The sequence below is a fragment of the Candoia aspera genome, chromosome 2, assembly GCF_035149785.1.
Source record: "Candoia aspera isolate rCanAsp1 chromosome 2, rCanAsp1.hap2, whole genome shotgun sequence".
In the NCBI taxonomy this organism is placed as follows: Eukaryota; Metazoa; Chordata; class Lepidosauria; order Squamata; family Boidae; genus Candoia; species Candoia aspera.
The window spans coordinates 154,129,251-154,143,497 of record NC_086154.1 but is presented as its reverse complement, the minus strand read 5'-3'; the positions used below and the strand labels follow the sequence as shown (position 1 = coordinate 154,143,497).

The following is a 14,247-nucleotide window of genomic DNA, read 5'->3' as shown; positions in this document are numbered from 1 at the left end:
TCACAAAATGGCAGCCATGGTGAGTATGGTCAGACACAAACAAGTTAACCAGAAGCTAAGCTAGACCCCAGAATATTCTCACACACACCAGTGTAATCTTTGTGGGGCCCACAGACATTCCTGCAAAGAATTATGATATGATACTAGAGGCTGATGCTTTGCTTTGCAGCACAACAGTTTCCAAAATAACTTTTTAATTAAAAGACTATGTAGCAAGTATGAGCATTTGTGTGAGGTGCCTCAGGACTTGGGCCTCTCTCTCTCATCCTATTTAACATCTACACAAAACCATTGGGAGAGGTCATCTGTCAGTTCGGGATGAAGTATCATCAGTGAGGAGAAGATACCCAGGACTGGGCAGGAGATACCATGGATGTCTTCATTCAGTGTCTTGAGGCTACGAGGGACTGGATTGGACAAAACTTCCTTATATTAAATCCTAGCAAGATAGAGTGGCTAGAATCACCTGGATCCAGGGTAGCGCCATCTTTTCTTTGTGATGGGGTTGTACTTCCCCAGAAACTGGTCCAAGATCTATAGGGTCCCTTGACTAACAACTCCTGCAGCAGGTGGAAGCCCTGACTAGGAGCTTCACCCAGCTTCACAGCTGGTACTCCAGATGGGGATGTTCCTGGACTAGGATGCTCTGCCCTCATCATCTTGTAGATAAGTGCCTAAAGCTGTTTCTGAAGACTACTGAGACACTATAGTTGGCATAAAATGGCCAAACCTGGTTTAACTGACTAACACCTATTCTGCAAGAGCAGCATCAGTTTCCAAAAGGGTTTTGGGCACAGTTCACAGTACTGGTCATCCCCTATAAAGCTCTTTATAACTCAGGTCCTCAGTTTCTGCAGGACTGTTTGCTCTGAGTAGAACTTATCCTGTCTGTAAGTTCTAAATGGGAATGGCATGCTTTTGGTTTCACTTCCTCAGATGGTTTTAGAGCCAGGAATGCAGAGAGAAGCCTTTTCCAAGGCCATCCTAATTCTATGGAATGCACTTTCCCTGGGATTAGCAGGACCCTCCTCCTTGCTGCCATTTAGGAAACTAGTAAAAACAATGCTTTTTGTTGGGACTTTGGACAATAGGGTAGCAATGATTGTGGCTGCTATATCTGGTCTATGTTCGATGTTGATTATGCCTGTGTTGATTTATTATGCATTTTGTGTTGGTTGATGCTTTTATAAGGTTTTATTACTGTGAGCACCAGAGTCTCTGATGGGGGAAGTATGCAAAGAGCATTAAAATAAATAAATAATGCTGCTAATCTTAAGGAAGCAATTAAAAATGAAATACCCTCCAATATCCTTAGTCTCCTCTATTCTTCCAGCTTTCCCAAATTTCTGCCTGGACTGAGAGAATCTAGCTTTAATGCTCCATCCTGTAACAGGCTCACAATTGGATTACCACAATGCATTCCATATGGGACTATTCTCACAGACAGTCCAGAAGCTGCCACTGCAGCTGGCTGGCTGGCTACCTATGACAATTTAAGATATGGTGTCAGTCTACATTAAGGTTTCTCAACCAGGGTTTCATGAGAGGTCACTAGGGGTTCCCTGGGAGATCACGATTTATTTAAAAAATTATTTCAAATGCAAGCAACTTCACATTAAAGAGGTAACTTTATTTTTAGTTTAGGAACACGGTTAATGCATATATCCAGGCCTACACATGAAATGAATATAATAATTTTGTAACTTCTGGCCTATATCTGAGCCTGAATGTGCAGGGGTTCCCTGAGGCCTGAAAAATATTTCAAGGGTTCCTCCAGGGTCAAAAAGTTGAGAAAGGATGGTCTACATGGTCTTCACCTACACAGTTAATACTGCCTCTCCCAATGCTACACAACTTATGCTCTATGATCAGTTGGAGAGGCTCTGCTTTGGTCCACATAGTAGATCTGGCTTGCCTTCAGTGACAATGGGTAAAACCTTCTTAGCAGAACACCCCCATGATGAAGCTTTTTCTGGGAGGAAGTATGGCTGGTTCCCCATTTTTAAGTGATATCTGAAGACACTCTTCTTCATTCAAGCTTTTGCACAGTACTGTTCTATAGACCAGACAGCCTTTTTAAATCAACTTTATCCTAAGTGTTATATTCTTACTGCTTCTTATCTTGTTTTATGATAACCTCTTTAGTTGCTGATTATTTTTATTGTCCATTCTTTTGGAAACCACTTTAGGAAATTCTGGGAAGAGGAGTGGGATAAAAACACACTATTTAAAAAAAACACCTTTCCTATGCTATTTTGTTGTGGACAGAAGCCACACTTCTACAACATCTGGCACTTTTTCAAATGCTGAGTGCCTTTCCACAACTCAGTGATTAAGAGGACTTTAGTGGTCCAAGGGGAATTTAGTGATCAAGATCGTGGTCACAGTTACTGATCATTACAGGTAACCTTCTGGCAGGAGACTGAGAGGCTGGGGAAAAAAATAACTCTGTAGTTTTATGAGTCAGGACAAGGAGAGAGCCATTCTAGAAGGACCCCTAATTCTAGGGAACTGCTTTCAGGGAGGGAGCTATAAAATGTAATCCTCTGGAGCTCTCTGAGGACCTAATGAAGACCTTTTTTCCTTTCCAGGCATTTTGTAATCCCTGCGCTTTAACTGGTCTGATGACTGCTGTTTGATTAATTCTTAGAGCTGTTTCTATTGTTCGCCTTGCAGACTATAGTTATTTTAGAAGCACTTGGTATGATTTACAATTTTTATTTCATGATCATTTTTACTGCTTGCGCAAACTACTTCAAGGGACTACTCAATGCAGAAAAGGGTATAAAACTTTAAATTGGGGGGAAAATGTAAAAACTGCTTAGAGACTTACATTGAAGATCTGTGGCATCTCCAGAAAGTAAAACTGGTTCTGATTGTGATTGAACTTCTGAAGACACGAAGCATATTCATTTTTGCTCTCCTCAGCCATGTGACTACGTAGGTTGGCCTGCTGCTTTGCCTGGGAAAGGTTGGGGAAAATGATGAGAGGAAAACCATGTTTCAAGCAAAGCCACAAGTGAAAAATACAATCCAGCCATGCAACTCCTTTATTCAAGTATTCATTTTAGGCAATCTTGTTTTGTTCTCAGTGCTGCTAATTTTGATGACCCTCAGTAGTATATGATCATCCAGCTGGAAGCAAGAGCACTCTAGTTTCTACCAGCTAGAACTAAGGACCACCTTGTCTACCAAACCCTCAACATCCAAGTGCTAACCCCCCCATAAAAGTTTGAGCAATGCTGGCAAAGATTCTGGGAACTGAGGAAAAAAAAAATGCTGTACTTTTTAAGTTGTCTTCCAAAGAACTAGAAGTAACGTAGGTACCATTTTCCAAGGTGCCTCCCATCTAGCAGACTTATGTCCTATGCCTCTGGGACATAAAAGGACTGCTTTGACAATAGGTTCCTGTTCTGGATGCTATTTTTTTTTCTGGTAGCTACCATAAACTCTAGCATCATTCTTTCTCTCCAAGAAGCTTTCCCCAAGATATGCCTCAGGTTTTATGACCTACTGGGGAAAGAAGACATCATTTGCTTGGAAACATAACACCAGCAAAACCAAGAGAAAGTTCAACAGCAGAGCTCCATTCCTGGGCTTTAGCACAAATGAGTCAGGATTTTAATCATAACTTCCATTACAGAAATCCTCATAGCTACCCCTGGGGCTGGGAAGCAGTGACACGGTCCAGATGCTGACCTTTTCCACATCTGCCTTGGTAGCATTGATATCCTGATCCAGCTTCTCTGCATTCAGCACAGCTTTCTCAGCCTCCCGACAGTCACGTTCAAACTTGCGTTTGCTCTGTGAAGAAAAGAACCGGAGTGTTGCCCTCTCTTGCAGCCCAATGCTGCACCTTCCCTTGTTGGTTTGTCAAAGTGGGCATGACTTGTATAATGAAATACCATGGTTTCAGTAATAGGCTTATCACTAGAGCTATGAATAATCACTGCATAGCCTCTGTTTGATTAGCCATTCTGAGCTTTCAAATAAGATCTGGAAAGAGGATGAGGGGTTCTGTTTCTGATCTCCAAAAGCATGCTTAAAAAGAGATTCCGCCTGTTATATCTCATGATATAAGCAAAAGTGCATTGAAAGAGTGAGAAGAACTGCTCTATCAACTATTTAAGCAGCTACCTTTAAAAGCTGCTTTGTGCTAATAAAAGAATAATCTCAGCTACTCACCTTTTCCTGCTACATTCAGGTCTATCTATACACACACTATTGGTGAGAATAATAAACTGCCTTTTGGTTTTAAACAAGAAAAGCTCCCTTGAAGTTAACTAACTGAAATGTCTGGTTGAGCACATTTATTTGTCCCCTCAACTTCTGCCCATGTCTTCAAGGTTAGACTTAAGGAAAAGCTTAGGCCTGCTAGGAATGAGGGACTCTATACTGACTTCTACCCCAACTCAGGAAGCAAAATGCACACACTAAACAGAAATAATCTAGGGGGAAAAAAAACAAAGAGCAGCAGCGTGTTGTACCCTGAGTTTGGAAATACAACTTTCTGTAGAATAAACGGATGCTTAGTCTATCTGTATATACACACACAGAGGAACATTTTCTGATCAGGTGCACAGATTTTTATTTTATGGAAATCTGGTGCTTTCAAATAAGAGCATCATTTATTTTTGGTCCTGCAGAAATGCACACCCTGAAAACATTAAGGGTTGACAACAATTGTTACAGTTTTCTATTTACATTAGTGAGAAATTATCAGTGAAAATAATCCTGCAAAGTTGTACCTCAGATTTTAATGGGATCAACCCCGTGATTATTATTTTAATCAATAAACGAAAGTCCATAGCAGCTTCCCCTAATCTTGTGCTGATAGCTGGGTTGGGCTACAATTGCCTTACAGCCATGCTAGTCTGGGATTACAGGATGACAGATGCATCACATCTGGAGGGCATCAGGTTGAGGATGGTGAGATAAGGTCTTGAAAATTCCCTTTTTAAAAAAAGAATCTTACTGCGTTTGAAACAAAGATAAAAACTACAAAAAGAAAAAAACTACAAAAAGAAAAAAAAGAAAAACCAAAAAAGTGTGAAACACAAGAAAAAAGAATTTTGAGGATTACATAAAGAAGTGACTTCTGACTTTCAACAGCAAGAATATACAGCAATTTTCATAATCAATCCCTTACTCTATATCAAACCAAGATGACATTTGTACAAATCCTTCCATTAGCACATATACAAATCACTAATGCAAATGCTCCTTCCCCTTATATATAAAAAGGAATGAATATATATATATATATGTGTGTATGTGTATATATATATATACATGTTTCTAAATCAACTTCCCTCCCACATAAAACATTTAATTATTTCCTTCCTATCACTATTCTATATATTTCTGTCCACTATAATAAAAATCAAATTATAAAAACATATGAATTGTTGACTTTTATAATTGAAAATTATAAAAGTAATTTCCAAAGCAATGTTTTCTAGGACCAACAACCTAAAGTTCCTCCTCTCCCCTGACATGCACTCTGGATGTTGCCACTATTTCCTTGTATCCATGAATTCTCAAGGGAATTTTTAAAAATTGGGTAGAGGAATCACTGCCTGAATAAAAAAGCTCCATTTAGTTTTCCGCACAATGTTTCCACCCACAAAATGTTTGGAGAATTCTGAGGGGAACTGTGTGCTCTACAGCTGCGTTCCTGCTTGAAATATGAATCAAGCAAACAAGTTTTCAGTTTTCAAAGACACAAATACAAAATCCTTGCAATTGGCACACAACTTGAATGTTAATCTAAAATGTTAATGGAAAATCAGAACTCACGTTTTCAAGTTGCTTGAAGGAATTCTCTAACTGCTGCTGAGCCCTTCGGCCTTCTTGCAGATACTAGAAAGAGAAGGTGAGTTTAAGAGAAAGAAAATCATTATGGAAAGTTCCTGAACTCCAGCAGACTGAGTCTCTCCCCAAATCATTTGATGACAATAATACTTCCAAAGAGTAAACCCCAGAACTCAACCTCAAAGCAACCCCAGAAATCAACCTCAAAGAACATTCCAGCATCCAATGGCTCTGTGGCTTCTTTTACATCAAAGCTGGCTTTAGTTCTAACAAACCTATTTTTCATCTAAATATTATATCTCCAAGAATATCTATAGCTATAATCCCAAAAACAGAAAAATGGGGGGAAGGGAAATATTTAAGCAGTGCCTAAACTTGAAACCCCTGATGTGACTGGGGGGGACCTGCATTGATATTGTAGTAAGGTTGTCTATAATTCATGCATTCTTCCAGATCTGAGATGTGATACCATTGAGATGGAGATACATATAAGCTACTCTTTAAATCAGTGTTAAAAATCAATATTAAATACTGCATTAGCAAAAGAAATGAACAGTAAATGGTGAACATTGCTTTTAAAAAATTTACCTAGCCACCCAAACTCTCAGTGATCTAAAGACAACTTTGTCAAGGGAGAAGTTTGGCTGCAAGATCACTTCCATTTATGACACAGAACCAGAAGTCCTATCAGTTCAGAAAAGAATCCCCATTTTTTGGGAAGTTCCTGGAATAATTCCTCTTTAATGAATGTGTCGTTATAATTCCTAAACAGAATTATTATCTAATTTGAACACACTGGAGGAAAAGATAGATTTCTACAGTGGTGCACTGCAAAAATCATTCTGAGAGCAAAATCACATGACAACTTGTGCCATTTGGAGATCTGTAATTGGAACTCCTGTGTCTTTAAAATAAATAGTTGCAGTTTCCCTTCAAACAGCTGGCTCTGTCCATGCCACCAGGGACACAATTTTTGAAACTTCCATAAATTAGAAAGCACTTTTCCAATTAGTGGTTCAGGTCAAAATAAAAACTGTTCTAAAACCTTCCTGGACCTTCATTGTTTTGAGAATGTGGACCATAAAGGATGTGATACATACTCAAGATTGGTGAAAAAACATGGTTCATTTTAGATCAATGAATCAGACTTTTGAAGCCATGATTTGTTGTTGTCTTATTTATTGAAACTGTGGCTTAATACAGCAAGCAAGCTGAAACACATAACTTGCTTATCGTTTCCTGCCATGTCCTAAGTTTTTTTGTACTCTGCCAAAGCTTCTTAATAGGGGTGCAAGACAAGAGCTGCTAAAAAGAGAGGAAAAACCAACCAGAAATTGGTCAAATGGCATATTTACTTTTCTGAAAAAGTAACTATGGCCTATTTAACAAATCAGTGTTGAATGCAATACGCAAGCATAGTAAATATTTAGAAAAACAAACGCCAGCAGTCAAAAGGAACAATAGCCACCAACAATAGGGAAGCAGCATGGAAGGCCTCCAAAGAGGCGCAAAGTCAACGTTAGTCTTCATAGACACCAAATTCCCAGTGAACTGTCAACAATAAACATGCTGAGGAAATCAAAATATGCAACCCCCAAGCCAAGGGCAAAAGATATCAAAACCTGATATTTGTCCCCTGCCTCACTACTTGAACTACCACTCTGGATGTCTTGCTGCCACAGTTCATTTCCCAACAATTTTACCAATTTCCTCTCCTGCTTCAGCTCCTGCGAGTCCTTGGAAAGCTCCACACAGATCTGGGTTAGAAGGTTCTCTGCTATGACCTCCCGTTGTCCTGCAAAGTCATTCAGCTCCTTCACCACCTGAAGGAAAGCCTGGTACTGACAAAACCTACAAAGAAAAGACAATCGAGTAATTGAACCTGACTCCATAACAAAAGACACCCTCCTCATCCTCCAGACAAGAAAGAGCTTCCAGGACCACAGTTCAATGAAAACGTCAACTCAATAGGAATCCATGGTAAGAACAAGCACAAGTACTGCAACCAGGACAACCCTAATATCCCCAGGATTTGGGGCTAGTTTAGTAAAGGGACAACTCAGGAGGGAGAACATGTAAGCTTGGAAATGAAGAGAAAGAAGTGGGTAGGACTTGTGTACTCCCTTCACCAATAAATGACTCCTCTTCAATGAAACGGACTGGTCCGTCTGAACATACTGCTAACAAAAATAGATGTGTGTGTGCATGGAATACCCTGCAAAAAGATGTGGTGGCCACTAGCTTAGATGACTCAAGAGAGAATTAAACTAATGTACTGAAGACCCACCACCAACTGCTCTTAGCTGGGATGGTTACATCTCTTCAGAAAAAGGGTGCCACAGAATATTAGCTGCCAGGTAGCAGGACTATTTTCGGACTACTTTTATTTCCTCATTCTCAGAGACAGAACACAATGTTGCTTTGCCATTCTTATGCTCATAAATTGACCTCCCACAAAGATAATAACTGCACATAAAGTAGCTTCCCTCTCTTGACAGTCTGGTCTTTTAAAGTATTGATCATGGCCATTATATTTATGATTATGCGTTTTATACAAAAAACACACACATGGATACCGTTTTTCAGACATGGGGTCCACATCTGTTTTGTCTTGGAATGGCCTGTTATAGTTTGTACCCAATTTATTAGGATAATGAAGATTTGACACAGGATTTTAGTTTTTATGCATGGTGTTGTATCTTTCTTGGATACACTTTTAGAATTATGTAAGAACTATATTCTAGGTTTTTCTTTTTTCTTCACTTTTTTACTCATATTAGCTATCAGAACATGGGCATGCACAAACTAAGTACAATCAACATGGATGGGATCTATTCCTAAAAAAGCAGCCACCAGTGACAAATTTGCATAGCAAGATCAAAAATTGAAACATGCACATAGAGAGAGATAAATTACTTCCTGGAGCAAGAAACCCATTTCCTGGATATATGGACTAGATTGCTGAGCCACAGTCTGGAAAGCTCCAATGATACTGAGCCAATGCTAAATTTCACTGAATAACAGGAATGGTTAGTCCCACAGGTCTTCCTTCATATTCATAAACCTCACAATTAGGTATGTAAGTCACGTGGTTTATGTTGCAATGTAAGGTTCATCATCTGTCTCCCTGCTGATGCTCGTATTAGTTCTGCAAAGTGGATGCAAGTTTGGATCACATGTGCTGCTGCTTCATAGGCATTCCTTTGAAGACCGCTGCTCTGAACAACTTGCAAAGTCATCTTGCCCAGGTCTAAGCCAAAGTTTAAAAACAGATGACCTAAAGTTCTATAGGCAGGATCTGTCTGCCTCAAATATGTACAGCACTGACTGAGTGAGAACCTCTCAGGCTTCATTGCAACTAAACTCATATGAAGCCCTGCTTACTTTGTGTCTGGATCTTCTCGGGCGATCCTCTTGGGAAGGTGCTTTTTCACAAGATTTCTGCAAATGAGAGAACATGCATAATATACAATATTGGCCTGAAATGGAACAAAGAGTGAACTCATACCTACCTACTCTGACCTACACTTTAAAAAGTTATACTGCATCATTCAGACATTATTACACTTCATTATTAGGCTTTTAAACAGCTTCAGACTTCTGAATTTTGTTAGATGGAAATGTTAATATACCAGCCTGGATAAAGTTATTCCTATTTAATAGGACCTTTCCTACTTTCTCTACATTTCCTCTCTCTCAAATAACATGTGAGATAGCCAGCCTACTTGGTTGCAGAGATTTCCAGATACCAATTTTGTTTGTTTGTTTATTTATTTATTTTCTATCCTGCCTTTATTACTTTTATAAATAACTCAAGGTGGTGAACATACCAAATACTCCTTCCTCCTCCTCTTTTCCCCACAACAACCCTGTGATGTGGGTTGGGCTGAGAGAAAGGGACTGGCCCAAGGTCACCCAGCTGGTTTTCATGCCTAACTCTCAGGCTCCTGGTCTTTAGCCCATTGCCTTAACCACTAGACCAAACTGGCTCCCATTTCTTTTGTTTCAGCAGAAAATATCACCAACAACTTTTTCAGCCCCATCATGTACGGCTTGAACGAGTCAACCAACAAATGCATCAAAATCTCAGAACAGAGTTATATATGTGGCTGATGAAGAGTAGAGGTTATTAAACAGGATTGCTTTGTAGAGCTCAGCAAATATAATTCATAGTTGAAGTTCTCAAAAGAAAAGGTGGCCATTCAAGCTATTCTTAATATTATTACGCCTGAAAGGCATCATGGATATTATACTTTTCCTGTTTCCAGTGCTTTGTGTATGCTATCTTGTAATCCTTCTAATAGTGCAGGAAAGTATTGTTGGAGCGACGTTGCCCACAACCTCTTGAAAAATTCACAAGTGGGAGGAGATTGATGGCAGACAGAAGGAAATCTTTCCTCAGGTACAGCATACTTCATGTGTAGTATTTGTTCTCACAAAATGCAGTGGCCCTGATCTACATCATTGTGGAAGGGAATTAAATTATTGATAGGAATTACAGACATTGACTCTGATGGTTATGTACCACTCCCAGGTTTCAGGGACAATAGATGCCTCTAAATATCAACTGCAGAGTATAGGAAATAATGGTCTTGGCTCAGGGAAGCCCATAAAGAGGCCTCTTATTTGGCCAATATGGTGCAAAAGAGGAAGAGGACACTGGACTAGACAGGCTTTGATCTGCTTGGGCAAGGCTTGTCTATTTGCACAGGCAAGGTTCACAGACAGGGACTTTTCCATTTACATCTCAGTTTTTAACCACATTCCAAAACAGTTGTTTCCACCGTATGAACAGATGCAGAATGTTTGTTCTCATCAATGGAGGAAAGTGCAGAGTATAATTATGGAAAAATTAGCATTTTACAAATAACGGAGTTCATTGTGGGGAAGTGTAGACATCAAAACTAGGAGAGTGCATGACTATCTCTATTCTTGCAGGAATCCATAGGGGATTCTACCAGACCATCAGTCTGAAAAACTAAATTCTAATGAATCCTTTCAGATACCAACTGAGTACCAAAAATATGTTGCAACCAAAGAAAAAGACCTAAGCAACATTAGCCACAGTGTTTTTATAGCTGCAGAATACACATGAGAAGTTAATACTGCTTGCTTTCCAGAAACCTGGGGCATAGTTCTTTTATCAGCATGATGGGGTAAAGGTGGTCCAGGACACTGAGATGGAAAACTGGACTTTGTGCCTTTCTACTCTTTGCAGTTCTATGACTCAGGAAAGGAGAAAAGATTTTAAGGACTGGGATCTAGGCAAAAAAACCATTCTTGATTTCTGCTGAGTAGGGGAGGTTTGAGTGGGTCAGACACAAAAAGGTAAATAGGTTAACCAGTTATGGACTGAAACCAAACCAAACCAAACCAAACCCCCTACTATGACTCTCTTTGGTTTTCCATGGGCAAAACTAGATATAAGACTTTGGCCACATCAACCAGATGTAATCTAAGATGATCCCAGGAATTATTGGGAGTGGGGGGATGGAGGCTACTTTTGTACTACTGCTGCCCAAGCCAAGCTTCTCAGATACTTAGGATTGAGTTGGCTTGAAATCAAATGCAGTGGGGGTAAGCAGAGGGGTGGAAGTCATGGCTAAGGAATCCACTAGTCAGCCAGATGTTTCAAACTTTTCTGGGCCTTCCAGGGACTATATCAGCCTTTGGATCAGGTTCAGGGACACTTGGAACCCACTGCCTGAGAAGGAGCCAGTTTTATGAACTGGGAGAAAAGAGAGACCAGTGTTTTTGCCTTGAACCACAGAGAAGACTGATTTGGAACAGTTAAAACAATAAATCAAAGTATTGGGGTTGGGAGCCTAAATAAGTGGAGGGAGAGAGAGAGAACTTTTTGCAGAGCTCTACAGAGAATAGATTAACATTCCCCATCCTGGCACTCTCTACATGTGCTGGACTACAACTCTCATTGTGCCTACTGTTAGTTGCACCCTACAATGGCAAGCTAAATACCAGGAGGTACATAAGTGACCTTGGATGGAAATAACCTTCCTGTTTGTGTCCAGCATCTAATATCCAGAGATACACTGCTTCTAAGCATAGTGTTTCAACTGAGCCTCAGATGGCAGACGGCAAATACAAGCAGCTATGACTGCTCTTAAGCTACTTATTGGGATAGTGAATTCCATAACTGTCCATAGAGTACAGCATCTTACTCTTTTCTATATAACCCCTCCCCCCATTTCCACCCACTTAATTAATAAACCACAGTGCATGTCTAGATACTTCAGAAAAGAGTCCAGGGCCTTGATTCTTTGGCTGGGCAGCCTCAGCAGCTGCTTTTCCCCAGAGCTGAACTGCATAACTTCTTGGGTTCTTCTTTCCCATCCCTAAAACCTGAATCCAAGCCTCTGTCAGGCCCATTGGCACTCCCTCGGCATACCTACCTCAGCTGCTTTGCATATGCCTGCTCAATTTCTGTCCGCTCTTTCACAAATTTGACATATCTGTCCATCAGGTCCAGGCCCCACTGAGTGTGCCGCTCAACCGTGTCAAATTGATCCTGAAGCAGAAGAGGGGAGAAGTGTGACCCAGCGCAGCTGAAAACCCACAGACTCTTTCTGTGACCCAAACAAACTGAGCCACCAAGGCCTGGCTGAGATGATAAAAAAGGGTGACCGAGCTGTCCCTCTTCAGGCTACAGGCAGGGACTCGCCAGAAGAATTCTGTGCACACAACAAACTGCGAGTCAAGGAAAAGCAAGAACCAAGCCTGCAAATCTCTGCCACAGTTTGAAGCACTACTGTCCAAAACACCCAGGCTTTATTCAGAGGCTTGACTCAAGACTGCAGAATGTTTTCAGGTCAAGAGTTGCCCTCAGCCTCTGAATGACATGCCAGGGACTGCATCCCTAAAGCAGTCAGGTCCAGGAAAAAAACCAAACTTCAATATATGTAGAATCACTGTATACATGGTTGCTAAGATTTCTCCCGCTTGTATTTAATCATTTTCTTCTGTCCCCTAAAAATGACAATTGGTGGAAACTTTTGCAGTCCTAGTCAGACCCTTATCATATTGCGGTCTGGCTGGGGAAACTAGTCCCTAATTAATACAAGATAAAATCCACTGGAAGCTCCATGCACAAACCTAATGCCAAGAGTGAAGCAAAGCAAGTGGAACACTTATTTCTATCTCTCATCGCCCTACAGCCCTGACTGGCAGGAAACAGGGGGAAGGGCAGTCATCATGCAACTCACATCAGCACAATTCAAGCTGATGGTGCAAATTCTTCATTGTCTTTCATGCTAGCAAACATCTCAGCAAGGGCCTATGGTTTTCGCATCTTAACTTTTTATACTGAACAGCATTTGAGACACAGCACACTGCATTCCTGCATCCCCCCCCCCCCCGCCTCCACAGATGACATGAGCCAGGAATCAAAGTAAGTTTTACAACTCACAAGAATGTGGCTGGCAGACATTAAAATTCAGCCTCTTTGTACCCCCTACTGTACACTCCTTTTTTTCAAATCACAGATGGCAATGTTTGTGCCAGAATCAATATGACAGAATGAATATCTCAAGGGAGTTCTGGTTTATGTATTTCAGCAAGTTCAAATCAGACAGCTCTCCACAGTATCATGTCCTTAATATGCCTGTCTGGTAAACAGTAATGAGTTCACTTCTAAATTTAGTCAGAGGAATACTGGACACAGCACTACTGAGCTAGAAGTGATATATAGAAGGGATATTACCTCTGAAGCATTATAAACAGGAAAGTTTCCTTCTCCACTTTTTAACTACAGTATCTACTTCCTAACATGAGAGTGCTAAATCTAAGAAGACAGGAACATTCTAGATTTATCACAGGTGATCAACCCAATTAAAACTGTGAAAATAATTGGATCAGGACTCTTTAAACTGATGATGATTATGGGCCATCAAGCCGGTATTAATCTTAGCAACCATACAGACACATTTTTTCCAGGATGATCTGTCATTCAAGTCTTTCAACACTGCACACATGGCAACACTGAGTCCATCCATCTTTCTGCTGGTCATCCTCTTGTTCTCCTTCTTTCCATGTGGTCTTTTAAAAATGGAAAATCATACAGGAGAAAGCCATAAATATGGGTTTCAGGCTCCCCAATTAAATAGAGTCATAGGAAGAAACAAAGATATATTGCAAAGTGCTTATGATCTGCAAATGAAAGAACTGACACAATATAATATGCAGAAGTAGACTAAGTATTTTGAATTTGACTAATACATGAAAACCTTGAACCAAAATGGCTGTTTTTACAAGAACAATTAGCAACTTAGTTATGTTGTATTCAGAACATTTTGTCTCTATTAAGTAATTCCTCCCTGATTAAGTCCACTAGCATTTCCATAAAAACTTCTATCACAACAGCAAGCTGCTACTTATATCTTTAGAATGAAGGATACTCAGAACAGAGTTAGAAACTTC

General features: G+C 40.2%; 1 protein-coding gene across 2 annotated transcripts in view; it reads right to left on the bottom strand.

Moving 5' to 3' along the window:
* Window positions 1-14,247, bottom strand: part of TRIP10 (thyroid hormone receptor interactor 10) — a 63,747-nt gene that overhangs the window by 16,781 nt on the left and 32,719 nt on the right. For both annotated transcript variants that reach the window (XM_063294383.1, XM_063294384.1), the window contains exons 2-7: window positions 12,225-12,340; window positions 9,199-9,255; window positions 7,518-7,665; window positions 5,800-5,862; window positions 3,700-3,804; window positions 2,834-2,962 (exon numbers count right to left, since the gene is read on the bottom strand). In XM_063294383.1, coding sequence (XP_063150453.1) covers window positions 2,834-2,962; window positions 3,700-3,804; window positions 5,800-5,862; window positions 7,518-7,665; window positions 9,199-9,255; window positions 12,225-12,340 — 618 coding nt within the window. The remainder of the gene's footprint in view (window positions 1-2,833; window positions 2,963-3,699; window positions 3,805-5,799; window positions 5,863-7,517; window positions 7,666-9,198; window positions 9,256-12,224; window positions 12,341-14,247) is intronic.